Source organism: Saccopteryx bilineata, chromosome 1 (assembly GCF_036850765.1).
Source record: "Saccopteryx bilineata isolate mSacBil1 chromosome 1, mSacBil1_pri_phased_curated, whole genome shotgun sequence".
Classification (NCBI taxonomy): Eukaryota; Metazoa; Chordata; class Mammalia; order Chiroptera; family Emballonuridae; genus Saccopteryx; species Saccopteryx bilineata.
In genome coordinates this window covers 131,981,183-132,001,449 of record NC_089490.1, presented here as the reverse complement: position 1 = coordinate 132,001,449, position 20,267 = coordinate 131,981,183, and the positions used below count along the sequence as shown (strand labels likewise).

Below are 20,267 nucleotides of genomic sequence, written 5' to 3'. Positions count from 1 at the left end.
GGAGGACTAGCTCTCAATAAATAACAGCTGTTGTCTACGCTGTTGATGCTGGCCAGGCAGCCGGCTCTCCCCTCCCCCACCCTGCCTCCCATTCTTTCTCACCCCATTCCTTTCCCTGATCCCCGACCTGATTTGCCTCCTCCTCCAAACCCCCACCTCCTCCTCTTTTTCCATTCAACCGTTCCCCTCCCCCCACTACCCAGTTCTCTTCCTCCAAATTCCCTTACCCCTACCCAATTCTTCCTCCCTCCTCAATCCCACTCTAGTCTTTTCCCCCTCCCCCACTTCTGCTCCCTCCCACCTCCGCCCATCACCCCGCCCATTTCACCCCTCCCTGCCCATCCTGTCCCTCCCGCATCCTCACCCCCACCGTAAGGAGCCAGGCCAGGCGGGGCGCGGGAGCTCCCGGGTCTCTGGCCGGGGTCCAGCCTGCGGCGCAGGACGGGCGGCGGCGACGGCGGCGGCGGCAGCGGCAGAGGAGGAGGCGGAGGCGGCGGCGGCGGCGGGCGGGGTTCTGGCGGCGCGCGGTTTGGGGGTTTTTTATAACCCTGGCCGGCGGCTCAGGAAGTGCAGTCCCCGCGCCCCCTCCTCCGGCCACGCCGAGCGCTCCCTCCTCCCTGCGCCGGGCCGGCGAGACGGCGGCGGAGACGCGACTGAGGCCCCGGCGGGCGAGCGGCCGGCCGCGGGTAAAGGCGCGGGGCTCGCGGGCTAGCGGGCCGGGCGGGGGTCCATGGCATCGGGGGACTTTGTGTGTCTGCGTCGGATGGGAATGGCATGGCCACCGTTCCGTAGTGGGTGTTGTGTTGGTGTGCGATGTCCCCAAGCGTGTGCGACACTGAGTTCCAGTGAGCTCCTGGTTGTGGTGTGTGTGTGTGTGCACGTGTGATGTGTACGTGTGGATATTCACGTATGTGTAAATGCGTGTATTTCTGCATGTATGAGCCTGCATGAAAATGTGTGTGTGAGATTATGTGGGGTTGTTGTGTGCCTGCCTAAGTGTGATGTCAGCGTGTGTGCATACAGTCTCTGCTGTGTGTGTCCATGTCTAGATGAGTGTGTTTGTCTCTGGGTGTGTCTGAGTAGTGTGTGTGTAAATGTCTGTATATAAGTGAGTCAGGGATGTGTGTCAGGGTTTATGGGACTTGGTGACTTTGTCCCTGGTCTGGTTTGTGTGTTCATGTCTGTGTGCTTAAAAGCCCTGGTGTGTGTTTGTGTCTGTGTTTGTCTCTGGGTTGTCTGTGTAAGTGTGCACATAAGGCAGAGGACTGTGTAGTTGTGTCACTGGATGTGTAAGTATGTACTGAATGTGTGCGTGGGTGGAGAGCTTTTGTGGGTCTGTGGTATTGGGTTGTTGGTCCCTAGCTATGCAGGTATGGTTGCCTGTGTGTGTGTCAGTGCCAATGTGCATTTGTGTGTTTGGGTGTGAGAGTGGCACCACCCACTTCCCTGGAGTTGGTCAGAGAGGCCACAGCCTCTCTCTCAGGGTGTCTCCAGGCCTTTAATTAGTGGCTGTTTAGGGGGGACCCACTAGGCTGCCTGGAGGGTGGGGTGGGCAGCCAGCCTTTGTCTGCTGGCGTTGCGGGGTCTGCCCAGCCAGATGTGCAGCGCCCGGAGGTAGCTGGCAGACTGGGTTGGCGAGGCCTCTGCCTGGGCAGCCAAGGTCTTTGCCTCCACTGGGAAGCCCAGCAGCCCTGTTGGCCTAGCTGGCCCAGGAGGTCTGGGTGTGGAGCCACAGGTCCCTCCAGGATCCCGGGGAGGGGATGGAGTCTCTGTTTCCGGGCCTTTTCCACCAGCATTTCCTCCTTCAGCTGCTGGCACTCTCCCCCAGGCTGGCTGCCTCCCTCCTATCTTCTGGGAGGAGAGGCTGGGGGTTTGGCCCAGCCTGGGTACACACACACACACACACACACACACACATACACACACACACGGCCTCACATGGATCACATGGGCATACACACCACACACACAGTCACATAGGAGTTACACCCATACAGTCATGCATGCTCCTGTAGACACACACACACCACAGTAGATCCCCTGCTGACATCTGTTGTGCCCAACCAGGCTCAGGCCCTGGAGTCCCCAGTCCAGGTACAGCCTCATATTACCCCTTCAGACCCAGTGACCCTCTACTGGCCCCAGGGCAGGTCACACTTCCCAGCCACCTCATGGCTGGACTACTGCCCCAGGTGATCTACACTGCCTTGCTCTACAGACATTTGTGTGCCCTCCCCCTTCCAGACTCCTTCCTCCCATTCCCACTCCCCCTGCCTCCATCCACTGATGCTGGGTCCTTCAGCACAGTCCTCCACCCCCACCTGAACTTGGAAGTACAGAGGTGTGAGGGCGGTAAGAGGAGAGGTCCAGCCTCAGAACAGGGATGAGGATTTGGGGTGGGGGCAACAGGAGAGGCAAAAAGATAAGACGGCCAAGAGAAGAGCCACGCGCCACCGAGGTACCGAGGGAGGAAGCTTCTGCACCACTGGGAAAAGGGGGTGGGGGTTTCCAGCCTCACTTGCAGTGTAAATGCTGCCTGCCACCTTGGCAAGGGGAAGGGGCCTTTAAGGCAGGAAGGAGGCCCAGGGGACCCCACCCAAGAAGGGCTTTGATCCCAGAGCTGGTCAAGGCCTTTCAGGATGGAATAGGGGAGAGGAGGCAATAGGAAATGATGGGGGAGGAGAAAAAGGGGAGGAGGAAGCTTTAGGGGGTCATGTGCTGGGAAAGAGGAAGGATGACATCCAAGAGGAGTTTCACCAGCGCCAGCCAAGTTTTCTCAGTGACCCCTGAACTCCAGCCCCAACGCAGCTCCTCCTCACTGCCCTTTCCCTATGCAGGCTCTGAAGAAGAATCAGAGGCCCAGAAAGGCTCACACACAGGGACCCGACACTGTAGCACTAACTGAAGCCCCCAGAAGGTAAAAAAAAAAAAAAAAAGCCAGGGTAAACATCAGGCTGCTGAAGGGAGCTGCTGGGTCACAGAGTGCCAGAGAGTGAGCTCCCCATCATTGGAAGTGTCCAAGCAGAAGTGGGAAACATTGACTTCTAAGTCATATCTTAGGGAAAATCTGGCTTCATTCCTCTGGAGCTGAACTGCCCTGTTTGGGAACTGGCTCCCAGACTTGGCCAGGCTGCAAAGAAAACAAGACTGTGTGATTAAGGGGGAGGAGGATAGAGACAGGAGGGGCAAGAGGGTTTGGCACAGAGTGGTGACCCAAAGTGGTATCTGTGTCAGGCTGGCCAGGGGCAGATTCCAGAGGAAGCCTGGAGCTCCCAAGAAGAATATGAAGGGAAAGGAAGCAGGACTAAGGACCTAGTTGAAAATGCAGGGTAAGGGAGGTCACAGGGACCAAGGCCATGATGTGTGGCATTGCAATTCTGCTGGCCAAGTGAACAGTGTTACCCATGGCAGAGCATCCAGAGGCATAGCCCCCAAAATGGTGGGGTGGCAAGGGGAGCCAAGCTCTGGCCTCAGGCTTAATCTGAGTTGAAACATCACGCTGACCTGTGTGTCCAGTGCCAGCCTCCCCTTGCTGGCCACCTACTCCCCTCCCTTGAGGGGATGTTCAGAAAGCTCCTCCCTGCCCCTGGGCCTTTGATCCTGCTGTTCTCTGCCTAGTGCACCATCTCCTTCCCTCATGCCTCTACTTCTGAGCCTCCCCATTATTTCTTCTAGAGAACATGTCACAGAACTACTCTCGTTTGTTCATCTTTTTACTTGTCTGTCATCTGTAACTTCCAGGAAACTGAGCCCAAAAAGGGGAGGTTAGGATTGTGTACCTTTCATTCAGAGTCATTTACCCAATGAATGGGTCCTCTCAGGGTTATTGAAGAAATGAAGTGAAATAGTATGAAATTGCTCAGGCTGGTAATGGGCACACAGTAGGTGATCATGAAGCCAAGGTCCCTGCACGTCCTAAGAGTGTAGGGAGGATGGGCAGTAGGAACGGGGCTACTGGGTGTGTTTGGAATCTTCCAACCATGGGAAATGCCTTGGGCATCCTCTAGGCTGGAGTGAGGAGCTGCAGGTCCACCTGTCAGTCAGCTTGGTGAGGACCCTTGGTAGTGTTTTTGCTGGGCAGCAGGATCAGGCTCCCTGTGAACCCAGCTCCTCCCTCCCAGGCGCCCAGTGATGCTGCCCAGGCTGTGAAGAGGAAAGGTGGTGCTGTAGGGGCTGCCGGCAGCCGGGGCTGGGGAGAGACATGTGGACACGTAGCCTCTATGGCTCCCGCCTGCCAGATCCTCCGCTGGGCCCTCGCCCTGGGGCTGGGCCTTGCATTCGAGGTCACTCACACATTCCATTCTCAAGGTAGGAGTGGTTCCAGAAGTGGTGGTGGGGAGGGAGCAAGGGGCAAAGGAGGGAACAGTGAGATGGGGACTCTAGTTGTGGAGGGTCAGGAAGGCCCTGGGGTCCATAAGTCCAGAGTCTTGTATCTGGTCATTTACATTCACGAGCCAGTGAGGCTAGACTCACCAGCCCTGTGGCCAAGAAGCCAGGACACAGGGGTTCTTCCAGGGCCCACTCTAGACCTCTCACCCTTACCCACAGATGAGTTCCTGTCCAGTCTGGAGAACTATGAAATTGCCTTCCCCACCCGAGTGGATGACAACGGGGCACTATTGGCCTTCTCACCCCCTGCCCCCAGGAGGCAGCGTAGGAGCTCAGGGCCTGCTGCAGAGTCCCGCCTCTTCTACAAGGTGGCCGCACCCAGCACCCACTTCCTGCTGAACCTGACCCGCAGCTCCCGCCTTCTGGCAGGGCACATCTCTGTGGAGTACTGGACACGGGAGGGCCTGGCTTGGCAGAGAGCTGCCCGGTCCCACTGCCTCTACGCTGGCCACTTGCAGGGCCAGGCTGACAGCTCTCATGTGGCCATCAGCACCTGTGGGGGCCTGGTGAGCAGAGGATTCTGGGAGGCAGGGAGGAAGTGCCCACTTGTTTGTGAGTTAAGAAAAACACTTCTAAATATAAGTCAGAGAGGGAATCTTAGTAGAAATATTTAAAGCATTTTGAGCTAATCAGAAGGATTTGCTAATTTAGGATGTAGCTAATGCAGTACTTAAAGGAAAATATATAGCCTTAAGTTGGGCTGAAATGTAATGAGCTGAACATCACTCTTAGGACGTTAAAAAGGGAAGAACAACCTAAACCCAGGAAGGTAGAACAAAATAAAGAGATAAGGCCCCAGAAGTCCTGGGGACCAGGACCTGATCCAAGCTCTCTGTCCCACTCCTCCTGCCCCTAGCATGGCCTGATTGTGGCAGATGAGGAAGAATACTTGATTGAGCCCCTGCAAAGTGGACCTAAGAGAGGCCGGGGACCAGAGGAGAGTGGCCCCCATGTGGTATACAAGCGTTCCTCTCTGCGTCACCCCCATCTGGACACAGCCTGTGGAGTGAGAGGTATATCTGTCTCTCAGGGGATGGGCAAAGGGGCCGCACAACATCTTTATCTTTAAGCAGAGGTAGGCTGCAGTGTCTCTATCCAGAAAATCAGCCAGCAGCTACATGAGGGGAGGGGCAAGGAAACAGGCCATCCATTGCTCTCATAGTCTAATGATTCAGCAGTGAGATGTGCTGCCTGACAGCCAGACAGGTACTCGGGTGTATGATCATCCATATCCAGGGTTACTGTCTAATCTAGACAGTTGAGCAGCAGGGTATTTGTAGCAGATACTCGAGCAGTTGTACAATTAAAACACCAGGCAAAAGGGGCTGGCCCACCATTCAGAAGGTCAAATTCACAACCAGACTTGCAGGATGACAGCTGTACCATCAGACATTTAGGAGACTGGAGAGTAAGAAAGCTAAACAATAACAAAATATTTACCAGAACAGCCATATGGAAACTAGAAAATGTGGTGGTCCCGGGGGAAGATGCAGAGTAAGATACTACTACAGTTATACAAACAAAAGTAGACGGTGTCACAGTCAGGTAGGTTGGTCGGTGAACAGTTAGGCTACAGTATAGTTGGGCATTAAGACCATCAAAGGTGGTTGGTTCTACAGCCACAGAGTTGTACAGTATGTGGCTTAGAAAGTTCCATATTTGGAAAGCCAAGAAGACATGCAGTCATATGGTTCCTGGCAATGAGTCGAGCTGCCACACACATACACACACACACACACACATACACACACACACACGTCGTGAGGTTATTAGCAAGTTGTATGGTCATATTGGTTGACATAGAGTACTGGGCAGCTGTCCAACCAGCCAGTTTGGCAGTAGAGCAGCCACATCGTTGTAGAACCAGGCATGGTACAACCAGAGTACCCGGTAGCAAAAGGACAAGATATTTGACAGCCTTTTGGGCAGGTGGACAAGGAGTTGGACCAAAAGAGCAAGCAGCATAATGACCAGAAATTCTCCATCCAGACGAGAAGCCATGGAAGGGGCGGCCATGGTGGCTGCGCACCCTAAAGCCACCGCCTGCCAGGCCCCAGGCCAACGAAACAGAGCGTAGCCAGCTGGGCCTGAAGCGCTCTGTAAGCCGAGAACGCTACGTGGAGACCCTGGTGGTGGCTGACAAGATGATGGTGGCTTACCACGGACGCCGAGATGTGGAACAGTATGTGCTGGCCATCATGAACATTGTAAGTGCCTCCCTCTCCCTGGAAATGGAGTCCCGAGAACCTGGAGCCAGCCTCCAGAGGTCAGGGGAAGGGGTGTCATCATCCCACCTCCGATTCCTGACCTAACGCTACAGAAACGGAATGGAACGGGGACAGGGTGAAAAAGGGCTGCGTAGCACAGTGCTTTCTATGAACTCAGGACCCGAGCAGCCTGAGCTAAAACTTCATCCCAGTTGTATGCCTTTGAACAAACAACTTCACTTGTGCCTTGGTTTCCTCATATGTAAAATGAGTATAATAATAGCACCCACTTCATAAGACTAAGGATGATTCAATGAATTGATAAGTCCCCTTAGAACAGCGATTGGTACAGAGTACCGTTTGCATTATTGTCCTCTGTATAAAAAATCAGCATGCAGCTTGTAGGTACTTGCTGAGGTTACCAGTGCACACATGGGCACACATCTGTACACAAGGCAGAATTCTCACTCAAGCACCTACCTATGAATTCACACAGCTGATCTCACTGACCAACATTGAGATATACTCAGTGCCCATATTAGGTCTCAAGACTGGAGCTTTCTGAGCCTCTGTTTCCCTCTCTGTAAAATGGGGTTATAATAGTAGTGTTCTGGCAGGATGGCTCAGTGGGTTGGGGCTTCGTCCCAGAAGCATAGAGGTTGCTGGTTTGATCCCTGGTCAGGGCACATACAGGAAGAGATTGATGTTCCTGTCCCTCGCTCTTCCTCTCTCTCTAAAGTCAATAACATAAGTATTTAAAAAAATAATAGTATCTATAGCAGAGTGTAAGAGTTAGTGGGAGAGAAACCAGATAGAGCACTTGGCACATGAGGGCTTGATGAGTGGTGGTCTTATTTCACTGAAGCAAAAAAAAAAGGAAAAATTTAGCAGACAGATGGCCAAGTATGTTGACATGGCATCATATCTGATTCAACATTTTCTGCCCCAACTCTGCCTCCTTCCCTTGGATTTTCAAAGTTTCCTAAAACCTGCCAGGGTTTCCATGGGTTTCCCCATGGGGCAGTGATGTCCTAGGGTTCCAAGGTCACTGCATGGTGTGGCCTGCATCATTTGTGCCCACTCATTCCTGGGCCACTTCCTCCTTCCCCCTGACCACTGTCTCTAGAGCTTCCTGCCCCCACACTTACAACTTTCTGTGATGATGCTCAAATGGGTACCTTTAGAGAGCCATGGGATGAGGCACATGCCTCAGGCCACCTCTGGGAAGAGACAATCTGGCAGCCACAGGGTTGGCAAGGGAGGGATGAAGGACAAAAAAAACTGACTAGCTGAGCAAGGGTGAGTCAGAAAGAAATGTGCTGGCAAGCAACCAGTGCTTTGCAGGCAGGCTTACTGGACTTGAATCCCACTTGTGATTGGGATTCCTACCAGCTATGTTTTCTAACCTCTCCATGCATCAGTTTGCTCATCTGCAATATGGGAATGTTAATAGTATCTACTCATGTGAAGATAAATGCACAGGCTTAGCCTGAGGCCAGGCATACAGTAGGTACTTGATTAAAGTGAGCTACTGTCACTGTTTTTCTGTTTGTTACTCTGGACCCCTCTTAAGACTCCGTTTCTCTTGTTTCTTGGAGGTCAGGTTGCCAAACTTTTCCAAGACTCAAGTCTGGGAAACATCGTTAACATCTTGGTAACACGACTCATCCTGCTCACAGAGGATCAGGTGAGGGGACCCCACCCCTTCTCCTGCACACCAGTGCTGCCAACCCTCTCCAGGGTGGCTGGCACCGATGCAACTCATTATCCATCCTCAGCCCACTTTGGATATCACCCACCATGCTGGGAAGTCACTGGACAGCTTTTGTAAGTGGCAGAAATCCATCGTGAACCGCAGCGGCCATGGCAACGCCATTCCTGAGAACGGTGTGGCCAACCATGACACAGCAGTGCTCATCACGCGGTGAGGGGTGGGGAGGCACTAAGACTTGGGCCAAGGGAACAAGTGTTCAGGGGACCATCTGAGTCCTCACAAGGATAAACTGCTAGATGGAGAGGCTGGGACTATTCAGCTGCCCCTTGGGGTGCCAGAGATGGGAGGGACAGCTGGGAGTCTTAAGAATATGGGAAGGTGGGTATTGGGCCATTTGAGTGCAGATACACTCCACTCCTCAGTCAGTCAGTCATGCACCCCACCATCCCCAAGGCCAGCAGGAGGCAGAGCAGGAGGCTTCAGTGAAAGGCAGGTAGTGCCTCCCAAGCAGAATTTAACCTCCAGAAACAGGCATGGCGGCATCATCAGGGCTGAGGGAGGCAGCCCAGCCTCCTCATTGCCCCCTTCTCCTTCCACAGCTATGACATCTGCATCTACAAAAACAAACCCTGCGGCACACTAGGTACACACCCCGGAGGTTTCAGGCACCTATGAAGGCAGTGGGCTGGGTGGCTCTGACCCTGGTTTGCGTGGGGACCTGGCAGGGTGGACAGGGCCAGCCAACACAACAACCCTGAGCCCCAGTCACGCCCCCCCTTCATGTGCCCATTCCCCAGGCCTGGCCCCTGTGGGTGGGATGTGTGAGCGAGAGAGGAGTTGCAGCATCAATGAGGACATTGGTCTGGCCACCGCGTTCACCATCGCCCATGAGATTGGACACACGTGAGGCCAGGGACACAGGAGGGGAGGACAGGAGGGCCCAGGAAGGTTTCTTGGCACCCAGCAGAACCAACACTCCTCACTCTAGATTTGGCATGAACCACGACGGCGTGGGGAACAGCTGTGGGGCTCGGGGCCAGGACCCAGCGAAGCTCATGGCTGCCCACATTACCATGAAGACTAACCCATTTGTGTGGTCATCCTGCAGCCGCGACTACATCACCAGCTTTCTGGAGTGAGAATGGACCCACCTGTTCTCCCCAGAGGCTCACACTCATGTTTTGAGGAGGGGTCCTCTGCATATCAGTGCTGCCTCTCGGAAGGGTTGAGTTGCCTGCAGGGCTGTTCCCTGGGACCCCCACCCAGTCAGACCCCCTGATCTTTTGGCCTGCAGCCCCTTAGCATGACAGCTGCTTTCCTCTTGCCACAGCTCGGGCCTGGGGCTCTGCCTGAACAATCGGCCCCCCCGACAAGACTTCATGTACCCAACTGTGGCACCTGGCCAAGCCTATGATGCAGATGAGCAGTGCCGTTTCCAGCATGGAGTCAAATCGCGTCAGTGTAAATACGGGGTAGAGAGAGCCTTCCTGCTTTCCTTCCTTGGAGGGGAGGGGGCCACAGGGGTGGGCGATTCTACGTGGGCACCCTCGGGGCAGTGGGGTTGGGGTTGGGGTTGGCAGAATGGGAAGGGAAGTAAGCCCCATGGGGCCTGGGGGCACAGAGCAGCCTGGGGCTATACAGATGTCACAATGAGACAAGCTTGGGGACAAGAATGGGCTCTCCTGGCTCTCCAGACCCCTGATTTGGAGGCTGGGCTGGGAAGTGCCTGGGAGGCCACCTTGACAGCATATCAGGCTGCAGCAGGACTAAAGTCCCAAGAGCCCTAACTGGGCCATTTTTAACCAAACATTCAGTTGTAGAAATAGTTTCACTGGGGAAGAACCATTTTCCCCATTTGACAAAGAGTTGGACAGAGCCAGACAGGGATACCCTGTCTGTACTCCCCACATCCCCTACCAACTGGTACACATATTTGCTAGCCCCAATCCTTGGCTGGACAATTTCTGAGCCTCCTGACCACCCTTCAACTCTCCCGAGATTCAGATTCAACTCCCAAAGCCCCATCTGTGCATAGAGAAGTGAGCTAGGAGTCCAGATCCCAGTTTCCTCCAGTAAGTTGGAGGCCTGCTGGCTTCCTGCTTCAGCCATCAGAGCCACAAGCTCAGCTGGAGTCTGCCCCTACTGCCCAGCTCCCCTAATTCCCAAAACACACTCCCCACTTCCTCAAAGCTTCAGCCCTAGTAGCCTGACCCAGTCCCAATACTTCACATCTCCAGACCCAAAAGATCAAAGTTTTTCAAGGCCCTCTCCAAGCTAAGACCGTGTTAACTCCAAGAGTAGGCACTCGCTTTGTTCCAGTGCAAAACAAGAAGATAAACCCTGGGTCAATTTATACATAATTGACATTCCTCTCTTGCCCTCACACCTAACTTGACTGGTCATTACAGCGCTCTCTAATGACTTCTAAAAGAATTCTGAAACTACCTTGAGAGTCTGCTGTGTTCCAGATATCCTAACAATGATGACAGTGGTTGACATTTACTGAGCATTTGCTATATGCTAAGTGTGATATGTATTAACTCTTTTAAACTGTTGATCCTATTATTCCCACATTACAGATGAAGAGACTGAGGCATAGGGAGGGTGCCTTTCCCAAAGTCACAATTGGAGAACATGGCAGAGCTGGGATTTGAATCCAAGTTTCTGTATGACTCCACATTTTATAAAGGGGTGGAGGAGGGGAGGAAGTGCCAGAATAGCAAGGTGGAGTAGTGCTAGCTGTATGTTAAATTGATTCTCCCTTTTATTTTTCCAAGGAACACGTTGCTGGCCACCATGGCAAAAGGGGAATTATTGACTACATGTAAATTGGTTAATGTGTGTAAGGAGCAGGACTTACCTAGTGTCTAGTCCAGAAATAGCTGTGGTCATTTTTAATAACAGGACGTTTGTGCCAGCCCTTTAATATCTACTCTGTTATACGTGTCTGTCTTTTATGTAGGCAAGGCCCATCTTGTAGACAAGGATACTGTAGCCCAGAGAGGGCAAATGTGTTGCAAGCGACTGACTTGTTGAAGCACCCATATATTCCACAGTGTGTCCTTGTGGGGAGGAGGCAAGGTGGGACTGGGATAGGAATTCTTTTTAAGAGGTGTCAGAAGTGGGATTGGATCATGTGATATTTTTACAAATGGCCAGGAGGACACAAGCCAGGCAAAGCCAGAAGACCAGGCTGAGATTTTAGCAAGAAGTACTCTCTGAAGGGGCAGAAGGCAGGGACTTGAGGATGTTTGAGAGAGCAGGTCTCAGGACAGCCCTCCAAACTTCTTGAGTGTGTGTGTGCAGGAATCTCTCAGAAGCTGACCCACGAAGGTCCTTTCCTGTAGCCATTGGTGATCCAATTCCAAATCTTTAAAGCTTGGAAGGATGATGTTTACAGAAGAGATTACATGTGATTGTAAAGAGACAAGGATTCCATTTCACAGGGGGAAGGCCAAGTGGTAGGGCAGTATGTAAGCTTAGAGAGTCTGAGATTTGATCACACCTAAACATAGTACGGCTTGTCCAGGGACATTAACCTAGACCTAAAGGGTCAGAATGACTTCCAGAGCCTGGTATAGGCCTTACTGCTAGGTCCTAGGCAGGCCATTTTTCACTGTTGGAAGCAGAGGAACGTCCCATACAGATCCAGTCTGATCTTGTCCTTTCCCAAGCCTCCATAGATTAAAACCATTGGGAACTTCCCCGGTTTAGGTGAAGGAAACAAGAACCACCCACTGGAAAAAGGTTAGAGATGGGGCCCTTGACCTGAGCCGTCTTCCAGGCCTGATCTTTCAGCACCACTGCTCCTCCGTGGGCTGCTTCACCTGTCCGCAGAAAGAACCCACAAACCTTCCTCGTCGTTCCGCAGCAAATCCCACATTTCCTTCTAGGAACTCAGTAGATGCCATGGGCTGAACTCAAAATGGGTTACATCATAGACCCTTTAGTTCAAGGTCTGCGTTTGTAACCAGGCTGCCCTTTTTAATAACTGTGTTATATTAAGCAAGTGACCTTACCTCTCTGAGCTTTGGTTTTCTCACTGTAATGGGATAATGATGCCTAAGGGAATTTATGACACACATGGGTGTTCAATAAGTGCAGCACAGACATAGAGAGGAGATACCAGGCCATGCCCTGCTAAAGTGTCCAAGATTTCTTAAGACCCAAGAAAGGAGTGTTGGGGCCCCACTGCCCAGCCAACAGTGAACAGGTCGCCTGGGTCCTCCTGAGGGAGGAGGGTGAGCTTGAGCGGGCATCTTGACCCGCAGGAGGTCTGCAGTGAGCTGTGGTGTCTGAGCAAGAGCAACCGGTGCATCACCAACAGCATCCCAGCCGCAGAGGGCACGCTGTGCCAGACGCACACTATCGACAAAGGGGTGAGCGCAGACTAAGGCCCCGTCTTGTCTGGCCACGCCCACCCATGCCTCGCCTCTACTTTCACATGGGTTCTGGCCACGCCTGCTTCCTGCAGGCTCCACCCCTCACCTGAGACCACACCCTCACACTTTCAAACCACGCCTGCACGAGTGTCCCAATACTAGCTTCACACCCTTTCCTTGAACAGTCTGGTTCCATGGCCACACCCCTATACCAAGCCGGGTACCCCCCCAGCCCTCGGACCCTACCTCTGTCATCCCACCTCATCCCCGACCCAGGGTATCTGAGATCTCTGGCTGTGTGGAAGAGGGAATGCAGGAATGAGCACCAAGTCCCTGAGGGTCCCCCGAGCTGGACTCACTTCTGCCTATCCCACCCACAGTGGTGCTACAAACGGGTGTGCGTCCCCTTTGGGTCACGACCTGAGGGTGTGGATGGGGCCTGGGGCCCGTGGACCCCATGGGGCGACTGCAGCCGAACGTGCGGCGGTGGCGTGTCCTCTTCCAGCCGTCACTGCGACAGCCCCAGGTAGGTCCGCAGGATCCCCTGCACGAGATGAGGGAACTGTTCCCTACTCCCACTACCCCATCTTTCTCCTACCCCCTGACCCTTTCCAGGCCCACTGTCGGGGGCAAGTACTGCCTGGGCGAGAGACGACGACACCGCTCTTGCAACACGGACGTGAGTTTCCCCTAAGCCCAGTCCCTCAGGAAAAAAGAGGCATTAGTCAACTTTCAAGGAGCTCTGCTGCAGTTCCTCTACACATGCCCCTAGCCCAGCCCAGTTCCCCCCTTGTACCTCCCCAGGGAATCTGGCTCCCTCTAACTTAACAGTGAATGAGTCTCCCACCTAGAAATAATTGTTGCCCACCACCCACCCCCCTTCCTAGCTCAGTTTCCCCAGAGAGCCCTGCCCTAAGACTGTCACAGACGTACCTGTCACCAGACCCATTAGCCACGTTTTCAATCTGCTTGCATCCTCTTCTGACCAGGGACCACGGCCTCCTGTCTTATCTGCATCACCAAAGCCCTGTGTTCCCAGCCTGCCTAGGCTGTGCTTTCTGTCTCCTTTTCTCAGCTTCTCTGCTGCCCCTTTTTTAATGCTGGGGCTCCCCACAGTTGTGTCCTGGATGTCAGTGCATCTTATGTGTACGCACCCAATAAGCACGAGACTTACTTCAGCAGAGAGTGCTAAGGGAATGGGGAATGCTTTTGAGTGAGGGGTGGGCTTATGTCTCCAAGGAGTCCACTTGTCTCTCACAAAGAGCTGAGCACCTTCCTCAGTTTGCCTTGCTCCTTTCTTGGTCCACTTTCTCAAGAAAGGCCCCAGGGTCTGAAACTAGCAACCCAGGCATCTAGCTTGCACCTGATATCTAATGAGCCACCTAGTCCTATCTCAGATGCACCTAACCTCCAGCCCTCCTGCCAGGCCAGACCACCCCGTCCTTCACAGCCTCCTCCCTGGCCTCCTGGCCTTCCTGCCTCCCTGCCTCCAACCCATCTCTGCTCTGAACACTGGTTCTTGGCCCCAGGCTCTGCACTAACTCTGTTCCTGGACACCTGGTCTCCCTCCCTCTCCTATCTCATGCTTCCAGGACTGTCCCCCTGGCTCCCAGGACTTCAGGGAAATGCAGTGCTCTGAATTTGACAGTGTTCCCTTCCGTGGAAAATTCTACACGTGGAAAACATACCGAGGAGGTGATTGGGGGTTCAGAAGGCCATGGGAGCATCCAACAGCAGGTGGATAGAGCGCCATGGGGTCTGTCCTGAGTCCCTTCTTCACCCAAGGTGCCAGGGTACCAGACTGGATGCTGGGAGTCCCCCTTCCTTCTACCTAGCTTGCCCAGTCTTCTTGAATCTGGGGTCTTCCCTTCTTGGCCTCACCTCCCCCTGGGGAGCAAGAAGGGAGCCCACAGCCTCTAGGCCCTTGGTCTGATGGGGCCATAACCTCCAGGGGGCGTGAAGGCCTGCTCACTCACCTGTCTAGCAGAAGGTTTCAACTTCTACACGGAGAGAGCAGCGGCCGTGGTGGATGGAACACCCTGCCGCCCAGACACAGTGGACATTTGTGTCAGCGGCGAGTGCAAGGTGGAGGACACTCCCAGAGGGAGGGATGGGGAGGGATGGGGAGATGACCACCTCACTGACACCCTCACCACCACTGCCCTCCCCAGCACGTGGGCTGCGACCGGGTCCTGGGGTCCGACCTACGGGAGGACAAGTGCCGAGTGTGTGGGGGAGATGGCAGTACCTGCGAAACCATTGAGGGGGTCTTCGGCCCGGCCCTGCCCGGGGCTGGTAAGATACCTGCACTCCCGTTACACTCCCCATTGGGCTGGTGGCAAAACTGGCCCCACCATAATAGTCAAGATTAACAAAATGCTCAGACCCATGCGCCCAGCAGAATGTTGAGACCCCACAAAGACTTGGAGGCCCAGTGTTGCTCTAGAACAGGAGCCTAAAGCCTGGCAATTAAAATGTCTAAGAGGGTGGGAACCCAAACCTCTTCCTTCAACAGGCCAGGGGGCCTCCTGTCCAAGTGTGGTTCAGGAGACAGTGTGGGAGTCCAGGCAGATAAACCAGGATTTGGGACATGGGTGGGACCTGCTGCTTGTTGGTGGGAAGGTGGTAGGGCAGATCATTTTTGGTGGTTAGAGAGGCAGGAAAGTTTGGTTCAAATCTTAGCACTGCTACTTCCTAGCTGTCAAACCTGGGCAAGTGGCTGTGCTTTTCTGAGCCTCAGTTTTGTCATCTGAATTAAGCATGATGACACATCTACATCCTACGGCTGGAGCTTGAGACACAGTGTGGTGTCCTTGTAAGCGCTTACTGCTGTAATGGTTAGCTGCTTTCATCCAGGGCTAAAGGAGGCAGGTGGGTGTAGGGAATGGGCCATGTAGGTGATGCCAGCTTTACTGTGCAGGGTATGAGGAGGTCGTCTGGATTCCCAAAGGCTCCGTCCACATTTTCATCCAGGATCTCAACCTCTCCCTTAGTCACCTGGGTGAGTTGGAGGTAAGGGGATGAAGACTGGGGATAAGCCTGGCTGGGATTCTGACCCCTGTTCTATCCCCCAGCCCTGAAGGGAGACCAGGAATCCCTACTATTGGAGGGGATGCCCGGGACCCCTCAGCCCCACCGACTGGCTCTGGCTGGGACCACCTTTCAGCTGCGACCAGGGCCGAATCAGACTCAGAGCCTAGAAGCCCTGGGACCCATTAATGCATCTCTCATCATCATGGTAATGGTGGGAGTACAGCACAGGGGACATTAGCACCCTTGTAGGAACTCCAAGCTTGACTTCCCTTTGATGCATATCCCCCATCCCCACCCCCAGGTGCTGGCCAGGACAGAGCTGTCTGCCTTCCGTTATCGATTCAATGCACCCATCACCCACGACGCACTGCCCCCCTACTCCTGGCAGTATGCACCTTGGACTAAGTGCTCTGCCCAGTGTGCTGGCGGTGAGGCTGGGGTGGGGCCAAAGGGGGGGTCACTAGTCACCTGACCTGGATTGAGCAGGGCTGAGTGGGCCTCTCCCCCGCCCCTAGGCAGCCAGGTGCAGGTTGTGGAATGCCGCAATCAGCTGGACAGCTCAGCCGTGGCTCCCCACCATTGCAGCGCTCACAGCAAGCTCCCCAAGAGGCAGCGGGCCTGCAATACCGAGCCCTGCCCGCCTGAGTGAGTACCCACCAGGGTGCAATAATGGGTGACAAAAACTGTAGTGATAGCGCTCCTGAGACCAGAGAAGGGAGTGGTCCCAGGATTGGGGTGACTGTGTTCCCCAAGGTGGTTACAGGGCTTCTGTCTGCTCTCTGCAGGATCCATAGTCCCAGTGCCAGTTGCCATAGCCATGCTGGCTACTGGGTACCTGGAGGCTATGCTAGTACTCCAGGGTCAGGGTGCCCTGCCGGCACACTCTCAGACCACTATGTCCCCACAGCTGGGTTGTGGGGAACTGGTCTCGCTGCAGCCGCAGTTGTGATGCGGGTGTGCGCAGCCGCTCTGTCGTGTGTCAGCGCCGAATGTCAGCTGCCGAGGAGAAGACGCTAGATGACAACTCGTGCCCACAGCCACGCCCACCTGTCCTGGAAGCCTGCCATGGCCCTGCCTGCCCACCGGAGTGGGCCGCCCTCAACTGGTCAGAGGTCAGCTGCCCCTTCCCACCTTCACCCAACCCACTCCCTGTGCAGCACAGGGTTGGACCTGGGTGCTGGGTGCCCACTGAGGTACCCTTCCCACAAGCCCTAGTGGACTAATCTTGACTAGTCCAGAGTTACTCGGCCCCTCCCTAACACCCACTGGACCAGCAGCATCTTCCCAACTCCCTGTGCAAGAAAGGGTGGGGGGCTTGCGGGGGGACGGGAGGGTGGATGGTCCCCTGAGCCTGAAATGCCCACTCTAACTGCAGTGTACCCCGAGCTGCGGCCCGGGCCTCCGCCACCGTATAGTCCTTTGTAAGAGCGCAGACCACCGTGCCACGCTGCCACCTGCACACTGCCCTCCTGCGGGCAAGCCACCAGCCACCATGCGCTGCAACTTGCGCCGCTGCCCTCCTGCCCGCTGGGTGGCCGGCGAGTGGGGTGAGGTAGGTGGGCACCCCGGGAGATGGAGGCCAGGGCTGGGTGGCGGGGCGGCAGCTCATCCCAGATGCCCCACAGTGCTCTGTGCAGTGCGGCCTCGGGCAGCAACAGCGCCCCGTGCGCTGCTCCAGCCACACCGGCCAGCCATCCTGGGAATGCACTGAGGCCCTGCGGCCACCTGCCACACAGCAGTGCGAAGCCAAGTGTGACAGCATGCCCCCCGGGGACGGCCCCGAAGGTATGTGGAGCAAGAGGCCAAGGGGCACCAGGTGGGCCCTATCCTGAGGAAGCCACAGGAGAGTGGTAGTCCTGACCATTGGCCGAACACCCTTCCCCAGCCACTGAAACACCTTTTGTCTCCTCCAGGCCAGCCTCACTATCCCTTCCCTGCAGACATTTAGTAAGTGCTACTGTGTGCCAAACAAGCATTTTAGGCACCCGATCCTTTTGGGGGCCCAAACTTGGGTCACTTCCCCAGCCACCCCATGACCTTTGACTTACTCATCCCCCCCAGTAGCATTATTTGCCTAATATTCTCTCTTTAAGTCAGACTTTCTTAACCTCAGGTAGTATTGATGTTTTGGGCCACGTGATTCTTTGTGCATTTTAGGATATTTAGCAGCATCCCTGACCTTTACCAGCCTTGTACCAGTAGGACCCCTCCCCCCTGTGGTGACAACCAAAAAATGTCTCCAGACATCATCAGATGTCCCTTGGGGTTGAGGGGGGCAAAGTCACATCCCCTTGAGAACCACTGCTTTAAAAATACCCATTTATTTTTCTACCTAAGCAAAATTTTTCATAGTAATAGATTACTTATTCTAGACACAGGAACCAAACTGCCGGGTTCACCTTCCACCTCTTGGTTTCTTTTTCTCATCTGTCAAGGGGTAAAAATTAATTCACTTGAGAGGATGCCATATTTGAGGGGTGGAATGAAATAATCCACATGAAGCCCAAGGGCCACAAGACCTGATTTCCACCCCGCTCCCACCCTCCACAGAGTGCAAAGATGTGAACAAGGTCGCCTACTGCCCCCTAGTGCTCAAATTTCAGTTCTGCAGCCGAGCCTACTTCCGCCAGATGTGCTGCAAAACCTGCCACGGCCGCTAGGGGACACGCAGCCCCCTGAGCTACAACTGAATGGGCTTGGGGTGGGTCCAGCCACAGCTAGCCAGCCTGAAGGATCCCGTGAGGGCAAGAGCAGGGAGTAGAGGGTGAGATGAAGCCGGAAGTTATTTATTGGGAACCCCTGAAGGGCCCCTGGCTGGGAGATGGAGAGGGGCTGACCATCCCCAGGGCCTCTCCGCAGCCCCTCTGCCAGTTCACAGTGAGACCCTCTCCAGGGTGGGTTGGAGGAGGGAACAACTGTTTGACTTAGCGTCCTTTACACCCACCCCTAGGGAGCCCCCCAGACTCCCCCCACCTTTGATGGGAATACATACTGTGAAGATTGGGGGTGGGGAAGGGGGTCAGCCAGTGCCTGACCCCCAGCACTGCCCTATTCCTCCACTCTGGGCTGGAGGGGGTCCTTCATGAGGTTAAGGGGATTAGCACCACTTCCCTGACACCTCCTGACTACAGCAGCTGGGGGGTGGGGGGGTTAGAGAAGGGAAGATCCACCCTAACCTGTGCCCAGCCTGCTGCAGGGGAATCCCAACATCCCAGCCACACCCATCATGGTGCTACTGGCCCTGCCCTGGGGCCTACACACCCCTTGCCAGAAAGTGCTACATCAATAAAGTTCTGTCTTGTGTAGATTTCTGCACGTGGTGTGTGTGTCCCTACCCAGACTGGAAGCAGCCCCAGCAGTCTGGAAGGCGGCTTTTACCAACACAGACTAGAGCCCAGTGAGCTCAGGACAAGTGTACAGCTTCTCACGGAGGCTCCTGAAGCCTCAGGATCTGGTGCCTGCCTTTGCTTGAGCAGTTTCCAGCCAGGTGTACCACCTCTTCCCTCTTCACCTAGTTCACTTCAGGTTACCTTGCAGTCTCAGCACAAGGTTGCCTTCTCCCAAAAGCCTTCCCTTACAAAGTGGGAGTGTTCTCCTGCCTGCTTATTCACTCTTAGTGCCTGGAGGCATTTGCTGAGCTCTGCTGGCACCAAACCAATCCCGTGAGGAAATGTGCACAGGAGACTCAGAGGGAAAAGGGTGCCTCCTTGTATGTGGCCACAAGGGGGTGACACGTTTGGTAGGTGAAATGCTGTGCAACCCTGGACCACAAGGATATCCCAGCCCTGCCTCCCTGCTAGACTTTCCCCACATCCAGGCTTCTGCCTCTGCCACCTCCTTGCTGCGTGGCATGGGAGGTGGCAGCCTCACAGAACTGCTGCTTCCTCAACTCTCAAGAAGAGATTAGTGAGCCTGCTGATCTTTCAAAGATCAGGCCATGGGTCCACACTTGATGGATCCAGTGTGTGCCAGAAGTTGCTGAGTGGTCCCAAGACCCTGTTTGATGATGAGAACGTGGGAGACCCCGGAAATAGCAGAACTTGGGATCCTTAAATCCAGATCTGACTCCAAAGACTGGGATCTGGCTGCTGGTACCTTCCACTCCCGTTGCCCTTCCCCTGACATCCGTGCATGCATGCATGTGCTTCCAAATTCCAAAGACTGTTCTAAAGGAAGGGCCATCTGAGGCCACTCTGAAAGCAGGTTCACGTTCAGAGATGCCTGGAGAACACAGATGTCTGAAATGGTTTTGTAGAGACCCGGACAGCCCAAATGCTTACAGGAGGCTTACCCTGATTAGAGTGGTCAGTCCTGCAGCCAACTGACCTGTGTGTTCCTTGCTGCAGCCCCTGTCCCCAAGGAGTTGGAGAAAAGGCCTCTGGGGTCTGGCAGCAGCTACCATCAATCCTTGGCCTCTCCCTTCAGGCTCAACCCCAGACCCCTAAACAGCCAGCTCCTTCAGCCCTGCCAGCAGCTGGAGCAATCTCCCCACCCCCTGGGCCCAGTTTCCCTCCCCTGTAGCCATGGGCCCCTCCCGCCAAA

At 54.6% G+C, this 20,267-nt stretch overlaps 1 protein-coding gene across 2 annotated transcripts; it reads left to right on the top strand.

The window, feature by feature from the left end:
• Positions 1-389: 389 nt before the first annotated feature.
• On the top strand, positions 390-19,015 carry ADAMTS10 (ADAM metallopeptidase with thrombospondin type 1 motif 10). 2 transcript variants are annotated; one of them, XM_066266996.1, is made up of 26 exons: positions 390-686; positions 2,838-2,917; positions 4,122-4,308; positions 4,549-4,895; positions 5,246-5,402; positions 6,379-6,596; positions 8,200-8,283; positions 8,375-8,520; positions 8,910-8,953; positions 9,108-9,213; positions 9,299-9,445; positions 9,641-9,782; positions 12,582-12,689; positions 13,073-13,218; positions 13,308-13,371; positions 14,285-14,387; positions 14,644-14,777; positions 14,864-14,987; positions 15,613-15,693; positions 15,767-15,930; positions 16,027-16,153; positions 16,241-16,370; positions 16,633-16,837; positions 17,101-17,277; positions 17,351-17,510; positions 18,276-19,015. In XM_066266996.1, the coding sequence occupies exons 3-26, from the start codon at positions 4,221-4,223 to the stop codon at positions 18,383-18,385; spliced, it is 3,312 nt and encodes a 1,103-aa protein (XP_066123093.1). In that variant the 5' UTR covers positions 390-686; positions 2,838-2,917; positions 4,122-4,220; the 3' UTR covers positions 18,386-19,015. The 2 variants fall into 2 exon arrangements, with proteins under 2 accessions (XP_066123093.1, XP_066123100.1); XM_066267003.1 differs by lacking the exon at positions 2,838-2,917.
• The last annotated feature ends 1,252 nt before the right edge of the window (positions 19,016-20,267 follow it).

Excerpts from the sequence above, each read along its gene's own strand:
- ADAMTS10 (XM_066267003.1), top strand. The coding sequence starts at position 4,221 with ATGGCTCCCGCCTGCCAGATCCTCCGCTGGGCCCTCGCCCTGGGGCTG. Across the intron at positions 15,931-16,026 it reads ATGCATCTCTCATCATCATG|GTGCTGGCCAGGACAGAGCT; the intron begins GTAATGGTGGGA and ends CCCCACCCCCAG. Across the intron at positions 17,511-18,275 it reads CCCCGGGGACGGCCCCGAAG|AGTGCAAAGATGTGAACAAG; the intron begins GTATGTGGAGCA and ends CACCCTCCACAG.